Source organism: Strigops habroptila, chromosome Z, assembly GCF_004027225.2.
Source record: "Strigops habroptila isolate Jane chromosome Z, bStrHab1.2.pri, whole genome shotgun sequence".
NCBI lineage: Eukaryota > Metazoa > Chordata > Aves > Psittaciformes > Psittacidae > Strigops > Strigops habroptila.
Window position 1 is genome coordinate 29191187 of NC_044302.2, and position 15689 is coordinate 29206875.

At 45.7% G+C, this 15689-nt stretch overlaps 1 protein-coding gene across 2 annotated transcripts in view; it reads right to left on the minus strand.

The window, feature by feature from the left end:
- VCAN (versican) overlaps positions 1–15464 on the minus strand; it is a 108617-nt gene extending 93153 nt beyond the window's left edge. Inside the window, exons 1-2 of one of the 2 annotated variants that reach the window (XM_030512325.1) lie at positions 15174–15464; positions 5102–5177 (exon numbers count right to left, since the gene is read on the minus strand). In XM_030512325.1, coding sequence (XP_030368185.1) covers positions 5102–5171 — 70 coding nt within the window. In that variant the 5' untranslated portion in view covers positions 5172–5177; positions 15174–15464. The remainder of the gene's footprint in view (positions 1–5101; positions 5178–15173) is intronic. The other variant, XM_030512326.1, reaches the window with a different exon arrangement.
- Positions 15465–15689: the final 225 nt, after the last annotated feature.

Genomic DNA, 15689 nt, shown 5'->3' on the forward strand with positions numbered 1-15689 from the left:
GTTTAGAAACACAGTAATTTCAAATACTAGCCACCAACAGAGTGATTCGTTAAATACAAGACACCAACACATGAAAATTATCTAGCTGTTTATCTATCATCACAAATATAATCTCTCCGTAAAGACTAATAGGTTTGAGGGGAAGACAGAGAGAAGGAAAAAAATAAAGAAAAAGAAGAGCAGGGAAAAAAGGAAAATTGCTCATTAGGTTAATTATTTTTAACAGAGAGAGATGACTTTTATAGCATAAAGTATTAATTGTATTATCTAAGAACGTTCAGTACAAGAATCATCAGCTTGATGGTCAAGCATTTTAACAATGAAGTACTAACTTGAAAAACAAACAAACAAAAAAATGGACTGACCAAGGAAGACCCAGAAGTTTGAAAGGAAGTCCCTCAGATCCTTTCCATCCATGCCTACCTGACTGGAACTTCTTGGGAACACAATGCAGATACAGTCAAGACAACTGTATCAAAACTGATTAGACCAGAGAGAATGTAACAACAGAGTAGTGCTGTGCCAAAACAGCTGTGTTGCACCCAAAGCTCAGCTGAAAACTTCACATGGAATGGCACTGTCTGAGCGCATCTACCAGCAAGATGCTCACTCTGCGATTAAGGGAGATTTTCATTGTTCCATTAACTCATACACAGAGACCAGTGATGGTAAAACTCACATGTAATAGTCAAACTAATCACTTCATACACTTTGGGCTCAGACCTATCAAGAATCTGTGTATAAAACAGGGAAAGACAAAAGTAGGTCCAATATAAAACTGAGGACTAGAGAATTCACAAAGCTTGAAGACAAGCCTGCAGAAATTAGTACAGACTAAAGACTAGCTCAAAAGCTTTGATTGAATATACTTTTTTTGGGGGGGCGGGGAGGGGGGGGATAAATCTATTGAGAGTTGGGGGGATTTTTATTTTCATAACAAAATGAAAAGTCAACTCACTGAGAATCAATTGATTGCTAAAAACTAGAAAGAACTGGTTTTATCCTGAAAATGTACAGTATGGAAACACCACTGTCTTTTATATCACTTTCAGTTTCTTGAAACTTCACCAAGTTACAGTGGGGTAGAGATAAAGAAACAGAATGAGCACTCACTCCTATCAATTATGATGGAATTACTGCCAAATTGCACAGGTGGGAGATTAAAATCACTCTCAAAATACTTAGTATTTATTACGATCTCTTGTCATCTATATACATTACAGGAACTTCTTAAATGAAAAATGACCTAGTTATAATTATCCTGATTGACAGAATTTTAATAAACTTTTGACAACACTGTTTCTGGTTATGAGTGATCTGGAATATCAGCACTAACCCTGAGGAAATTTCCTCTCTTTAAAATCTGTCTTCATATCAGCAGACTGAAACCCTTGGTAAACATCACATATGATCATGATATGCAAACTAGATCTAGCATAAACTGGACTACATCCCAGAATAGAAGGCCATGTAGCTACACACATGCCCATCTATGTGTAGAAAGCATTACAAAACACTATATAAAAGCACTTTTTGTTTTGACAAGAGGAGGTAAGAAGAGGGGAAAAGAAAAAGAAAAGGGGAGAAACTTTTCCCTATTGAAAAAAATAATATTTGCCACTGAAACATAAGATTATGTGATGATCCTCAACAGTCCCAAAAAGCTTGCTTTCTTGCAGCAGTCTGAGTTAGTCAAGCAAAATTTACTGGCCAACACAGAAAGCATCAATATTTTCTATTAATCCATATTACCCTTTTGTTCCTTTAGCATTTTCCCAATGCTTACATCCCATGTAATGTCTCTTTTTTAGCCACTATCAATATCATCAGTTCCTTTAACAAGGAATATCAAAGATTATTCCTCAAAAGGGACATGGTGGGCAAAAATATGAATAAAATATTTTATAACACTTTGTAAACTGGAACACAAGCTGAGAAAAGCAGGCATTTGCCGACATTGTTTTATACCATGTCTTAATCTCATTATGTAGGACCTACAATACTTGTAATACTCTTAAACAAAAGGATGGTTTTCAAATTACCAAGCTGGTTGGCACCAGCTTAGCGTGTGAAGAACTTCTTGCTTGAGAACAAAGTCTTTTCCCTAGAATTTTTACATTTTTCTGTTGTAAATGTTACAAAACTCTTAAAATAAAAGTCTGAAGAGGAAAAATACCCCAACCAAACAAATATAAAAAGCCATGACAGAATAACATAACATGCAGACATAATAGGCATAGACACATGTATTTTATAGCACATACAGAACACAGAATCATAGAATCCTAGAATCATAGAATAGTTAGGGTTGGAAAGGACCTTAAGATCATCTAGTTCCAACCCCCCTGCCATGGGCAGGGACACCTTGCACTAAACCATGTGGTCCATGGCTCTGTCCAACCTGGCCTTGAACACTGCCAGGGATGGAGCATCCACAACCTCCCTGGGCAACCCATTCCAGTGCTTCACCACCCTCACTGTAAAGAACTTCTTCCTTATATCTAATCTAAACTTCCCCTGTTCAAGTTTGAAGCCATTACCCCTTGTCCTACCACTACAGTCCCTAAGGAAGAGTCCCTCCCCAGCATCCTTATAGACCCTCTTCAGATACTGGAAGGCTGCTATGAGCTCTCCATGCAGCCTTCTCTTCTCCAGGCTGAACAGCCCCAACTCTCTCAGCCTGTCTTCATACGGGAGGTGCTCCAGCCCTCTTATCATCCTCGTGGCCCTCCTCTGGACTCGCTCCAACAGCTCCATGTCCTTTTTATGTTGAGGACACCAGAACTGTACGCAGTACTTCAAGTGAGGTCTCACAAGAGCAGAGTAGAGGGGCAGGATCACCTCCTTTGACCTGCTGGTCACACTTCTTTTGATGCAGCCCAGGATACGGTTGGCTTTCTGGGCTGCAAGCGCACACTGCCGGCTCTTGTCAAGCTTCTCGTCAACCGACACCCCCAAGTCCTTCTCTGCAGGGCTGCTCTGAATTTCTTCTCCACCCAACCTGTAGCAGTGCCTGAGGTTGTTTGAATGTGTTTAAGACTCTGTATGGCAAAAGTATGTCCCTTAACTTCAAATATACACCCACAAAGCTCACAGTGTATTCTAGGAACATAAGTGTATTACAAAAGATTCAGGCAAACAAGGACCAGTCAGAACCTGGTCTATATTCCTGAGAAGCTTTTACCAGCATGTTCATATGAAACTTGCTTAAGGACTAAAGAGTCTACACTGGAGACAACACAAGCCACTTAAGAGGTGGCAAAAGGTGGAGTAAGTCAGGGGACATCTAAAGGTGCCATCCCATGTTCTACCACTATAAGGATCCATCCCACTCCATGTCAGTGATCCAGTCCCTGAATTCTGCTAGCATTTGTGCAAGGCATTGAGTCAAAGGTCTGATCCAGTGGAAAAATAACCTTCAAGAAATGCCATATGCTCTTTCAAACAAGTCGCTTACCTGTTTCAGCTGGCCACACACCCACATAATCACTAGTGTCAGCACAAAGAAAAGCATGAAAACTAGCACCAGGGGATGGAAAAGGGGCAGGACTATCACATCTAGTGCTAAAATGTGTGTGCTATTAGGCAGACCATGAAACTATGCCCTAAGTAAACATGAACAGACTTTCAGTTGGTCCTAAGAGAAACATTATGTTTAAATTTCTTATCAGAATCCTTTGCCTTACTTATTCTAAGGAGGAAGTGATGGTAGGAAACAGTAAAGGATGGTGCTCCCAACCTGATGGGGGAAAAAGGAAAGAAAAAACAACACACTTCTTTTTAGTTGGCTCAACTGAGCACAATAGTGTTTTTCTTCCTCTTACAGGACTACCTAAAGACTTTGTTGGTAACTATGTTGAAGAGGGGTGGAAAAAAATGAGTACGTTTGATTCTCCCAGAGGCTAAAATCAGTTTTAGGAGTTCCTGGAGAGGAAAAAAAAAGAAAAAAAGAAGGGGAGGGATGGAAGATCAAGAAAAATCTTGTTTTGAGGCTTGGGAAAGCTATTATCCCAATTTTGTGAGTCTCAGCCACATTGGGGATCTTTTCCTTACTAAAGGTTTGACTCAAACTTTCAAATAGCTATGGCAACCACACATGAATACATACGTTAATGTTAGCATGTAACTGCCAAGAGAAGTAGTAAGCGATCCTCCTTTCCACCCAAACTGAAGGCCTGCAGCTGCCGTAACATGTCCTTGCTGGAGACCCTAGCACCCAAGGCACCCGTCACCAGGTTAGCTCATGGAAGACTCCAACAGGGGGCTGGCAGCCAGACTGCCTACTCCAGAGGCATGTCCCCAGTTGCTCCTTGACAGATCACAGAGCAAAGCAGAAACTGGGGCTACTGGTTTCACTCTGAACACAGAGAGGGTGCAAGTGGTGACCTACAAACCCAAAAGGCTGTGGCACAACATACATGAGCACACACATTGGGATCTGTCTTGGAGGTATTCCAAACCTGTATTCCTGTCGCCCAGAACCTCCCCCATTTCGTTTCACCACTTGCTAGGTCTCTTCCAGGAACCTGCTGTACTCCTGTGCTGCTGGCACTATTCCCTCTGTGGCACTAGGCTGAAGCTCCCATGGAAGGTGTCGGCCCCCCACTAAAATTAGCCCTCCCACCAGCCCTTACGTCATCTAGTCCAAGGAGATCCTGAGTGGATCATGGAAAACAAAGGTGTGAGACAGCTTGGCCAACAGGTCCCACATTTCAGAAGCACAATTTAAATGATTAAAATGCATTCTTGAGTATTTGGAGAAGGCAATCTATTTTGCTCTACACAATGTAATCCTATGGCAATTTATTTTTACTTGAATTATAGTAACGACACTTAAAAACTTCAGGAAACACCAGCCAGTTATTTAAAACCTTGCCAAAAACATGTCCATACACCAAGAGTTTTCTAAATAAATCAGTATGGAAAAGAAGAGAACACGGAAACAAAGTTAGTTACACAGTGCAGCAAAAAAGAGTGGCAGAGGCAAGACCAAAAACTGAATCTCCTGAGTTTTGATTATTTGCCACATCCTGGGAAATACCCTATTGATTAGACCACTAAAAGAGATTTGAATAAATGGTTCGATGTATAACAGACTTACCTTTAGGTAGCATGTATGTTATAACTAACGTAGAGTACATCCATAAGATAGTTTTTATACTTAACAACATCTTGACCTACAAATAAAGAACAAAGACATGGTTAATATTGCATTGTGCCCTTACCAAGTGTTGTAACTCAGTACCTCAGTATTTGCCACTGATACTAAAAGCATTCATCTTCTTAAAAAAAAAAGGTTCATTGGGACAGAGAATAATTCTTAGTATATTGATCTTCTGCCATTTTATTCACTGTTTATAGTTTATTTCTATATAGTGGTAGCAATGTATGAGTACAACCTGGTTACTTTTTTCTGATGGGGTGTTGCCACTTCAGATCCAACCTCTGGGTAGTTATATGTCTGTCACACAAACTACCCTGTCATTTGTCAACAGGTAACAACCTGGTTCATGTCAGAAGGGACTCCCCATGACAAACTTTTCCTGAATTTTGATGGTGAGTTGACATCCACAGTATGACTCCTCCCATTGCAAGTTGCCAGATAACTTCCTGCTATCAAGATTTCTCCATATAATATTTTACAGTGGAAATTTTTTAGAATGACAATGTGTGCCTATTAAATACAAACTCATAATGTGTTTCAGGTTATCAAATCCAGAGTGACACTCAGACATGTCAGTTCCCTTTGGCTTTGCTTCTCACTTCCTTTACAGGCTCCACCTTCTAACAGCTGAAGAGTTTTCCATGTATATCATATGTACATAACAATATCTTGTTCATAATAGTATATCTTCATTTTTATTCCACTTCTTAATTGCATATGTTGAATTTGTAAATATCCTGAAAATTTCAGTACACTAACAAAAGCATTGCAAGTCCTATAAATGTCAGCTACTGTAAGGGGTTTATAAATAGTCCCTCTTCCACATAGTTACGCATATGTGTACTCTAGCCAGCATACAAAATTACTTTCAACAACAGTTTGTCAAACACTGCCTTTGAAATTTTTTTATCACAAAATTTGTGATATTGCTTAATTTCTTTACTTAATTTCTTTACTTGGGCCAGTAAACTGAACTAATAGTTTTCCCCTGTCCAAAAGATTACAGTTGAACTGCTTTAAGGAATAGTGAAACAGACATGCAATAGATGTCTGTTATAACTATGAAACTTGTACTGCACATGTATATTTTTTAGCATTGTAGTTCTTTAGTACTTACGTATAATGCTTTAGGGTTAAAACATTACTAATACTTTCTAAAACCTCAGCAAGCTGTACTGAACGCGATAGCAAGACACACAGACAAACATCTTTAGAAAACTACTGGTGACGTGTTCAACCTCAGGAAAGTTTTCTCCCCAGCTTACAGCTGCAGCCCAAACTTCACATGAGTCTGTGTGAATTGGCATCTATCCTGTAACGGCTGAACAGCTCAGAAAAGATGCAAAACATCTCAAACCAAGCCTTTCCAATGAGGCGATCTCTAACATAACAGCATCATGTTAAAAATTCCCACCCAAAAGGGCTGAAAACCCAAGAGCTTTTCATTTGCTATGCATGGATGGCCAGATCTGGATGGTTGCACTGGGAAACATATGCTGCAACCTATTCCCAGGGTGTGGAGGAAAGAATACAGCTGCTTTCCTTAAAGCAGACTGCATGTTGCCAAAGACGCCCCAACTCTCCTTCAGAGTTCAATAGAGCTGAGTGTATAATGTGATATCACTTATTTTGCAATATTAACTTAGTGGAATTTGCGCCTTTTATGACCGAGTCTCAAACAAGAACGGGATCTTCTTTGACTTCATTCAGTTTGAGCTACATCTGCCATAAAACTTTTTCTGAAGACTCTAACACATGGCCCCAACACCGGCCAGCCAGAGTTTTTCTCTCTCCACACACTTACACAAGCCAAGCTGTACATGGAGAAAATTAAAGTGTCCATTTTTTAACTGTGGAAATCTATACTGTGCTCTGGCATATTATATATGACTTGCAGAAGATTGTAACAAGTGAGGAGGTTGCATACGAGCTGCAGACATCAAACTCTTTTTAATGTAAGGGACAAGCTCTGAAATACAGTCATGTGATTGTTTAGACAAACCCTTAAATAATCCTCATTATTACACAACATTTAAAAAAAAGAAAAAGAGAGGTCGTGCTGAGACTACACATGTGCACAGACTAGAAGGGCCTTCAAGCAACCCTTGTATCCTGAAACTGCTTTAAGCCTCAAGAACCAAATCCACAGCCAACTAGGTCCTTCAGTAACACAAGCGCTCTGAAGAGAGCACAGAAAGAAGACCAACAGACTACTTCATTCAAAGGTGGTGAATGCTGGACCTGCCTGCCGACAGTGCTCTGCTCTGGCCTCTGTGAAAGCAGGGTGGCTCCAGACCTTCCTTTGAGATATTCTGCCCACATGTGTTTCACATGCGTCACACACTGGCTACATCAACAGCTAAACAAAGATCTAGAACAAACTGTTTATCAGTTTAGATTTCCATGTTTACCCATATGCTTGACCTCTCTCCTCCTCCGGAAGCAAACTTGGCTTTTGGGACTAGAAACAAGGGAATCACAGAAAAAGAAATAAGGATTTTTTTTTCCCTGGAAGATGGGTGTGCTGCACCTAAACAGGGCTGGCTGCGTGTTAAGACCACTGCACTGGCCCTGACCAGGAGTGCCTGCACACGTGGCACATGCCAATTGGAGCCCTATTGCCCTCAGAAGCTCATTGTAATACAGTCATGACAAGAGGTGGTGTAACTGCTTTCACATTTGGTAAGAAGACAAACCCTGCTGCTACCCTCAGAACCATCTCAGAGCTCTAGAATCATAGAATCAACTAGGTTGGAAAAGATGTTTAAGATCATCAAGTCCAAAGAAGTGGACTTGAGTGGACTAGAATTGAGCTTCTGTCCTACACTACATGTGCAGAGTACAGGGAAGATCTCATATTCCCATTCCTCTTTGTCCATAAGCACAGAGCTCTGTCCATAAGCACAGAGCTCTGATCCTCCAACATCGTGTTGATGACTGCATTACAAATGCAATTTGAGGAACCCTCATATCCTCAACCTCCAATCACTAAGCACAATACATACAGCCACAATGAAATATGAAAACAGAAATACAACTGCAGAAGGACAATTTCTAAGATATCCTGTGACTGCTGAACTCACAAGAGAGAGCGTTTATGGTTGTGATGGCTACTTAGCCTTTTACTGAGTAGTGCAGGAATTACACCTGCTGCACCAAGAGCTTGGATAGCTCAAAAAAGAAAAATTGCACTGTTTGAGCATGGAGCTTAATATGAGACTCCTGCCAAAAAATCCCCACTCGACTCTCTGGACGTCATCTCTCAACCTTTTATTTTTCTCAATCTCCTCTACCCCTACGTACTTATGCAAGCAATGAAAAATGTTGGGGGAAAGGTCTGATTTTCAGCCCTTAGGCAACACGAACAACAGTTCCCATGCAGTTCTCCATGTACGAGGGTTTTCACACCCTGGTCCTTGGTGAAATCCCATGAACGCTCAGTTACTGAGTGCTGTTCCACTACATCTGACAGAATTAAATGTGCAGTTACCCCTGCCACCACCTCCAAATGACAGCGTGCAGATCACAATGGTGGTACCTTGCTCAGCACCTCAGGTCAGCCTATCTTTGTAGAGGGGACTTGTTCAGCCTAGAGAAGAGAAGGCTTCCAGGGGAGACCTTATAACAGTCTTCTAGTACCTAAAAGGGCTACAAGAAACCTGGAGACTGGCTTTTATACAAAGGGCTGCAGGGACAGGACAAGGAGCAATGGCTTTAACCTGACAGAGGGGAGATGGAGATGAGCTCTTAGAAACAAGTTTTTCCCTGTGAGGGTGGTGAGGCGCTGGCACAGGTTGCCCACAGAAGCTGTGGCTGCCCCATCCCTGGCAGTGCTCAAGGCCAGGTTCAATGGGGCTTGGAGCAACCTGGTCTAGTGGGAGGTGTCCCTGCCCGTGGCAGAGGGTTGGAACTGGATGAGCTTTAACGTCTCTTCCAACCCAAACCAGTCTGTGATTCTATGATTGTATGAAAGCAGAGCTCTGGTACCAGCAATTCTGCTCAAGAGCTGCCGGCAAGGAGGAAGCTGCTGCTCCCACCTCAGTCCCCGTTCAGTGCTGCCCACATTTGCAGGCCACCACTGGCGGATGTGACTGCTCCTGCCTCCTACCCTTTTTCTGGCAGGGGCTGCAGCTGACTCTGCTCCCTTGCAGCCCCAGAGAAAAAACCCTGATCTAAAATGGGTTTTTATTTCCCATTCCTGAAGTCTACAGTTGGCAAAAGCCTCTGCTGGCTGCCTGCTGTACTGTCCCTAAGTCCACAGTAATTAGCCAAAATCCTTCTAACCATACCATTTCCACACACACCCCCGCCTCCCTTGGTGTCACTACACCTAGAGTAAGAGAAAACCATAATACTAGAGACTCAGTAAGAATATCCTGCCAACTCAAGACTGCAAGACTTGAGTAAGTGTTTAATTTCCACCTTCTGTTAAAAAAAGTATCTCACTTAATGTGACCGAACTTGCATTTTCTGCTGGCTGGTTTCCAACTGGACTGATCCATTTTACTAGGAGCTACTACAGGCAGACCAATCTACAGTAGTAATTTGCACTGTATTTTTAAAGTGGATGCAACCCTGAGCACAGCGTAGTTTAATCAAAAAGATGTCAAGTCCTTGACAAACTTCACATGTTTAAGAACTAGCAGCAGAGGTTGTCTCTGTGGGGAGGGAGCAGGGCTTCTATATTTGCAGACACTGCTACCTTCCCTTACCACAGCAAAAACTTACAGGAGCAATAAGTTCCGATGAAATTCCAGCTCGTGTTTAGTTTACAGTGTAAGCTTGATCTCACACCAATGCTATTCTAATTTAACCAGATGGGAGTACATCGTGTGTCTCTGTTTTAAGCTCCAGGTTAAGACAGAATGAATTGTCCTGGTGTGAAACAGACTAAGAACTACCATCACAAAACTATTCCCAACTTCTCTGAAGTTGGGACAATGAGAAATTAGCTACTTTCACAGAGGTGACATTGTCTTTAAAAGCTGCAGCTTCTCAGGTCACACTGAGACCGATTCAATATATGTGCTGCAGCTGTATGGTGAAAGCTAGACCATGTTCCTTAAACACATAAAAAGGAGCTTCTGCCCATTGACCCTTGTTGCCTCCATATAGTGAAAGTCAGCTTCACATTGAAAGCTTTAAAATAAAAAAAATAAAAGAGGGGTGGTGAGGGGAAACTTTAACAGAACGTGGCACTAGAGAAGCTAACTGAGGTTGCTGCTCCTACTAATGGGTAAAGCAGAAAATTACACAGCTCCACCGTGAAACACAGTGAGCTGGAAGTGACTGACCCCAGGCGCAGCACAACTCTTGCTACCTTCCGAGCTCTGCCTGAAACCTTCATCACTGCTACCCTTTCTCAAACACAAGCAGTCTGCACTTTCCTTTGCCTTTGATCCTTTTATGCATCTGACTGTTAATTGCTGACATGTACCAACCTCACTGTAAGTGCTGCCTAACTAGCTTTGCCAGTCTCACCGTGTCTCTGCCATGTAATTATTAATCAGCCCTTGGCGCTGCCACCTGTTGGAGTGAGCCTGCCATCCGGCCCATCAGTGGTGTCTGGTTAGCCTATCATCACTCACAAACACCCTCCTAAAGTCCCCAAGAAAGTTCTAGGGGCACCTTCATCCTCCCTTCCTCAAGCACCGACAGCCGCACCGGGAACAATTCCAGCGCTGGAGCCCCAGCCTGATCACAGGCAGGAGAGCTGACTGAGAAGTGACCACAGCACAGCATGTTCTGGCGCGCCTCACTCTGGCAGACGCCGAGGAGCTGCAGCCTGAGGACATGCTTCCCAGGCTTGTGCTAGTTTGTGCCAGAAGCAGGTCTGGGCCATCCCGATGGCCTCACAGAGGCATGGTGGAAAAATTGATTATCAGAGAGAGCGTGTGAAGTCCAAGAGCAAGCACCCCAGCAGCACCCCAAACACCAGGCTCTGCATTCGCGCCTGCTGGATAGGATACCCACAGACCTCTTCTGCCCCACTTCTCCCCTGCAGCGACATTATGAAGAGAGCCAGAGGCATGTGGCAGAAGCAGCAAAAAGAAAAAAATCATAGAATCACAGAATCATCTGGGTTGGAAAAGACCTTTAAGATCATCAAGTCCAACCATTGCTGCAGCACTGCCAAGTCCACCACTAAACCATGTCGCTGAGGGCTTCACCTACTCAGTGTGTGAACACTTCCAGGGGCGGTGATTCCACCACTGCCCTGGGCAACCTGTTCCAATGCCTGAGCACCCTTCTGGGGAAGAAACTGTCCATAACATCCAGTCTAAACCTTCCTTGGCGCAGCTTGAGGCTGTTTCCCCTTGTTCTATAGCTTGTTCCTTGGGAGCAGAGACCAGCCACCTCCTGGCTCCATCTTCCTTTCAGATAGTTGTAGAGAGCGATAAGGTCCCTGCGAGCCCTCTCTTCTCCAGACTAACCCCCACCCCGTTCCCTCAGCTGTTCCTCATCAGACTTGTGCTCCAGGCCCTTCACAATCCCAAGGGAACAGCCTGTCGTTCTACTCAAGTGAATGAAGTCCCAAGCTCCTTCTTTATGAAACATGTGTGTGGCACTTTTTGTAGCATAAAAAGGGATGTTTCCCCATTTATTTTCCCCATTAATTTGAGCACCTGCCCTAGACCTGCCTGTGTGCCATAGGCTGTCAGTAAAAGCATGACTTAGATCCCTCATTAATTTGTGCACCTGCCTCACATTTGCTCACATGGAAATATAGCAGTTGTTTGTACAATACGTTTTCTCAATGAAAACTGCTGTATTCTAATACAAATAAGCAGCTTAATCCACTCAGCTTCAGTGGAGTGCTCTTTCTCGTCAGCACTAGAGTGCATTTTCCAGAACTTAAGCTAATGAGCTTGACTTTCCACCAGGCCCCCGAATTGCTTCTCTTTCCATGGGTAAAGTTTTTTATCTAAAGGTAACTAAAACTTCCTTTATGAAAGTTTTCACTGATTGCAAGCATGCATTTTAAAAGCTAGAAGTATAATTATTTACCACTTGGATGGCACAAGAAAAGCAGTCCTCTAGGAGAAGTTTGTTAGTACTAATAAATTTAAGGACTTATTGTTTAAAAAATTTGAGAATATTTAATATCAGCTTTTTATTGGAACAGGCTGCCCAGGGCAGTGGTGGAATCACTTCATATTGTATTACTTCATATTGTAATGTGAGGGATGTGTAAGACCCTCAAGGTCTTAAAACCTAAGGTCCTTGCTACTATATTAATTGAGTTTAACCCAGTCAACATTCAATGTCTTTCAAATGCAGCTTGAGTCTACAATAATAATGAAGAATAAGATCCCCCACATTCCATACATCCATAAAACATTCCATACATTGACAGCACATTCCAGCCAAAGATTTCAAAGTGCTCCAGTGAAGTTGGTGCCAGTTTAGTGAGGGTTTGAGACTCACAAATGTGCAAGTAATCCTTCCCATTTCTAGCCCTACCAGTGCATAAAATCATAGAATCACAGAATCATCTGGGTTGGAAAAGACCTTTAAGATCATCAAGTCCAACCATTGCCCAGCACTGCCAAGGCCACCACTGGACCTTGTCACTAAGGGCCTCATCCACACGGTGTGTGAACACCTCCAGGGACGGTGATTCCACCACTGCCCTGGGCAGCCTGTTCCAATGCCTGAGCACCCTTCTGGGGAAGAAACTGTCCATAACATCCAGTCTAAACCTCCCCTGGCGCAGCTTGAGCCTGTTTCCTCTTGTCCTATTGTTTGTTCCTTGGGAGCAGAGACCAGCCACCTCCTGGCTCCATCCTCCTTTCAGGTAGTTGTAGAGAGTGATAAGGTCCCCCCTGAGCCTTCTCTTCTCCAGACTAAACCCCCCGAAGTTCCCTCAGCTGTTCCTCATCACACTTGTGCTCCAGGCCCTTCACCAGCTCCGTTGCCCTTCTCTGGACCTGCTCCAGCACCTCAATGCCCCTCTTGTAGTGTGGGACCCAGAGCTGAACACAGGATTTGAGGTGCAGCCTCACCAGTGCCCAGTACAGGCAGGGGAAAGATGTACAGATGCAGCTTATGGCATCCACAGCCCCGCACCGCCATTGTGGGGCTCAGCATTATGACCAGTCTGCCGGCTGGACAAGGGTTTGTTTCCTTGTCCGGCGTCGGCACTGGGCGCTCGGCAGGCAGCCTGGCCCCCTTCCCCGGCGGTGTCTCGTCTCACACCCGGAGCGCTTGAGGGAGCCTGGCGGGCAGCGGGAAATCCGCCCCGCTGTCAACCACCACCACAGCGACTGTCGGCTCCGGCGTCGATCCGGGCAGCGTGATTAACAGCCCGAAACGCAGCGGCGACAATTAATTAAAAAATATAATTCATACATTAATTTATTAACGATTATTTTCTTTTCCCTCCTCTTGAAGGCGAGGGAAACCGGAGCCCTCTGGCGGGAAACGAGCGCGTACGAAAGGACAACCGCCGCCGCTATCCGCCAGGGGGCGCCGCAGTGCCGCAGCCGCCGCGCCCGGACCGTGCCCGTTCCTCGAGAGCGGCAGGGACCGCGCCCGCCCGAGGCGGGACCCCTGTCCCGCCGCCCCCCTCCCAGGCTTTTTCCCCCCCTCACTCCGCCCGCCTGGGGATCCCTCCTCCGGCGGACCCGGGACGCGCTTGAGCAGCAGCCGTCGGAGATCCCCAGAGCCGAGCCCCAGGAGAACCGCTCCCCCTGCCCGCCCTGCACCGCCGCCACAGCCAGGGCTCCCCGCCGGGCGCTGTGCCCCTCTCGCCTCGCCTCTTGCTCACTCCTTTAGGGAGGAAACGGACCCGTTTTAACGAAAAAAAGAACCCCCGAAACTAAACCCCCACACAACCAAACCCAACCAACACCCACACTCTTCCACACGTTTCAACACTCATGCCTGAAAAGAAAACGAAAAGAAAAGCCACCGGGGCTTAATCCCGAGTGCCCCGGAGGGAAGAGGGGCGGCCAGAGAGGACTTGTCGAGGGGACAATGAGGGCTGGCTCTGGCCCCCCCGCCGCCCTTTTGTGTGGGGCCGGTGCCCCCAGGGACCCCCCCTTCCTCCCCCCCCCCACACACACCCGCTTTTTCCCGCCGTCCGGAGTCCCTCAATCTCCCTCCACGATGCTCTCACTTCGTACAACAAAGGCGAAGTCCCGAGGCAGTGCCCGCGCCCCGAGAAGGGGGCTGTGGGTGCTCACAAAAACGGAGTGCGTTTTACTCCACTGAGCCGGTGATCCTCCTCCTCACCCACTACCCCCCTTCCAGTACCGAAAATGTGGCTCAGAGGACGCCTTTTGCTGTCCTGTCTCGAAGAGATGCTGCCCGAGGACCTCAACCCCGCTCTGTCCTGTGAGAGGCTTTCCAGGAACACCAGGGGAAGGGGAAAAAATAATAACGACAAAACCGAAGGAAGGTGGAAGGAACACGCAGGAGTGGAGGAGGCTGAGCACGCGCTTATCCCAGCGCAGGAAAACCCAGTGACCAGAGGAAAGGTCCGTTCTCGCCTCTTCTACCGCACGGGCGCTTTGTGTATTGAACACACGCAGCCTTCCTCCTTCCCTCCCTCCAGAGCCCCACCGCACACCAAGGCGCAGCTCTACCTTCCCAGCCCCTCACACGAACTAGCGTCAAAGCCTTCTGTCAGGGCTCCCACCCTAAAGTCTTTTATTGCCTAGTTTTCTTTGTTCTCCTCTTTGCACCGGGGATTTTGGTGGGTCCCCGAGCATCCCTTCTCCTCTCCTTCCTTCCTCCACCCGCGTGTCGCTCAACTTAGCCCAGGTTGTTTAAATTCACCAATCATCGCTATTCCCTCCCGCTTAAGGTTTGCAGTACAACTCTTTGTCCTTACAGGTACCAGCAGTAAAAAACCGGTTTAAATCTTATGCTAGGTGTTTGCTGGCAGTCGTATGTAAAGGAAAGAAGAAAAAAAAAAGGGGGGGGGGGGGGAAGGAAAGAAAAAAAGAAAGAGAAAAAGAAAAACACAAAAAACCCCAACACGCATTGAAGGAGTTCTAGTTACCTTAAAAGGTAGCGTATTGCAGAGACTGCAAAAAATCACAGCGTGGTGGCTAGGGCTAGTCCAGAGATCCCAGTGGCCGCATGAAAGAGTAAATCCCCTCGTTAGTGCTGGAAGAGGACGGTGGTTCCGGGGTCTCCCCTTCTCCCAGAGCTCGGACTCCTCTCCCTCCCCGCCGGCGAGCACCTGCCTCCGGTTTGCGGAGCCTGGACCGAGCTGTGAGCACAGGGAGCTCGCCTGCAAGTTCAAATGCGAGCCTCAGCCACCCATCACTATTATATGGTTGTACCGTCAGCACTGCAGAAGGAGGGGCGCTGGCTTGGGGAGAGGAGGGTTCACAAGCTCTCACAAGAGCCTCCTTGCAATTTCCAAAGCTCCCACAGCTGCTGGGCGCAGGAGAGCCCCCAGCGCTGCCTTCGCGGACCCGGTCCGTCCCCCCCCAGCACTCCCCGGCTGTCCCCCAATTTCCCCTCGCCGACCCTCCTGGAGCCCTCGGGAAGCCCTCGGGGTCCCGCACAC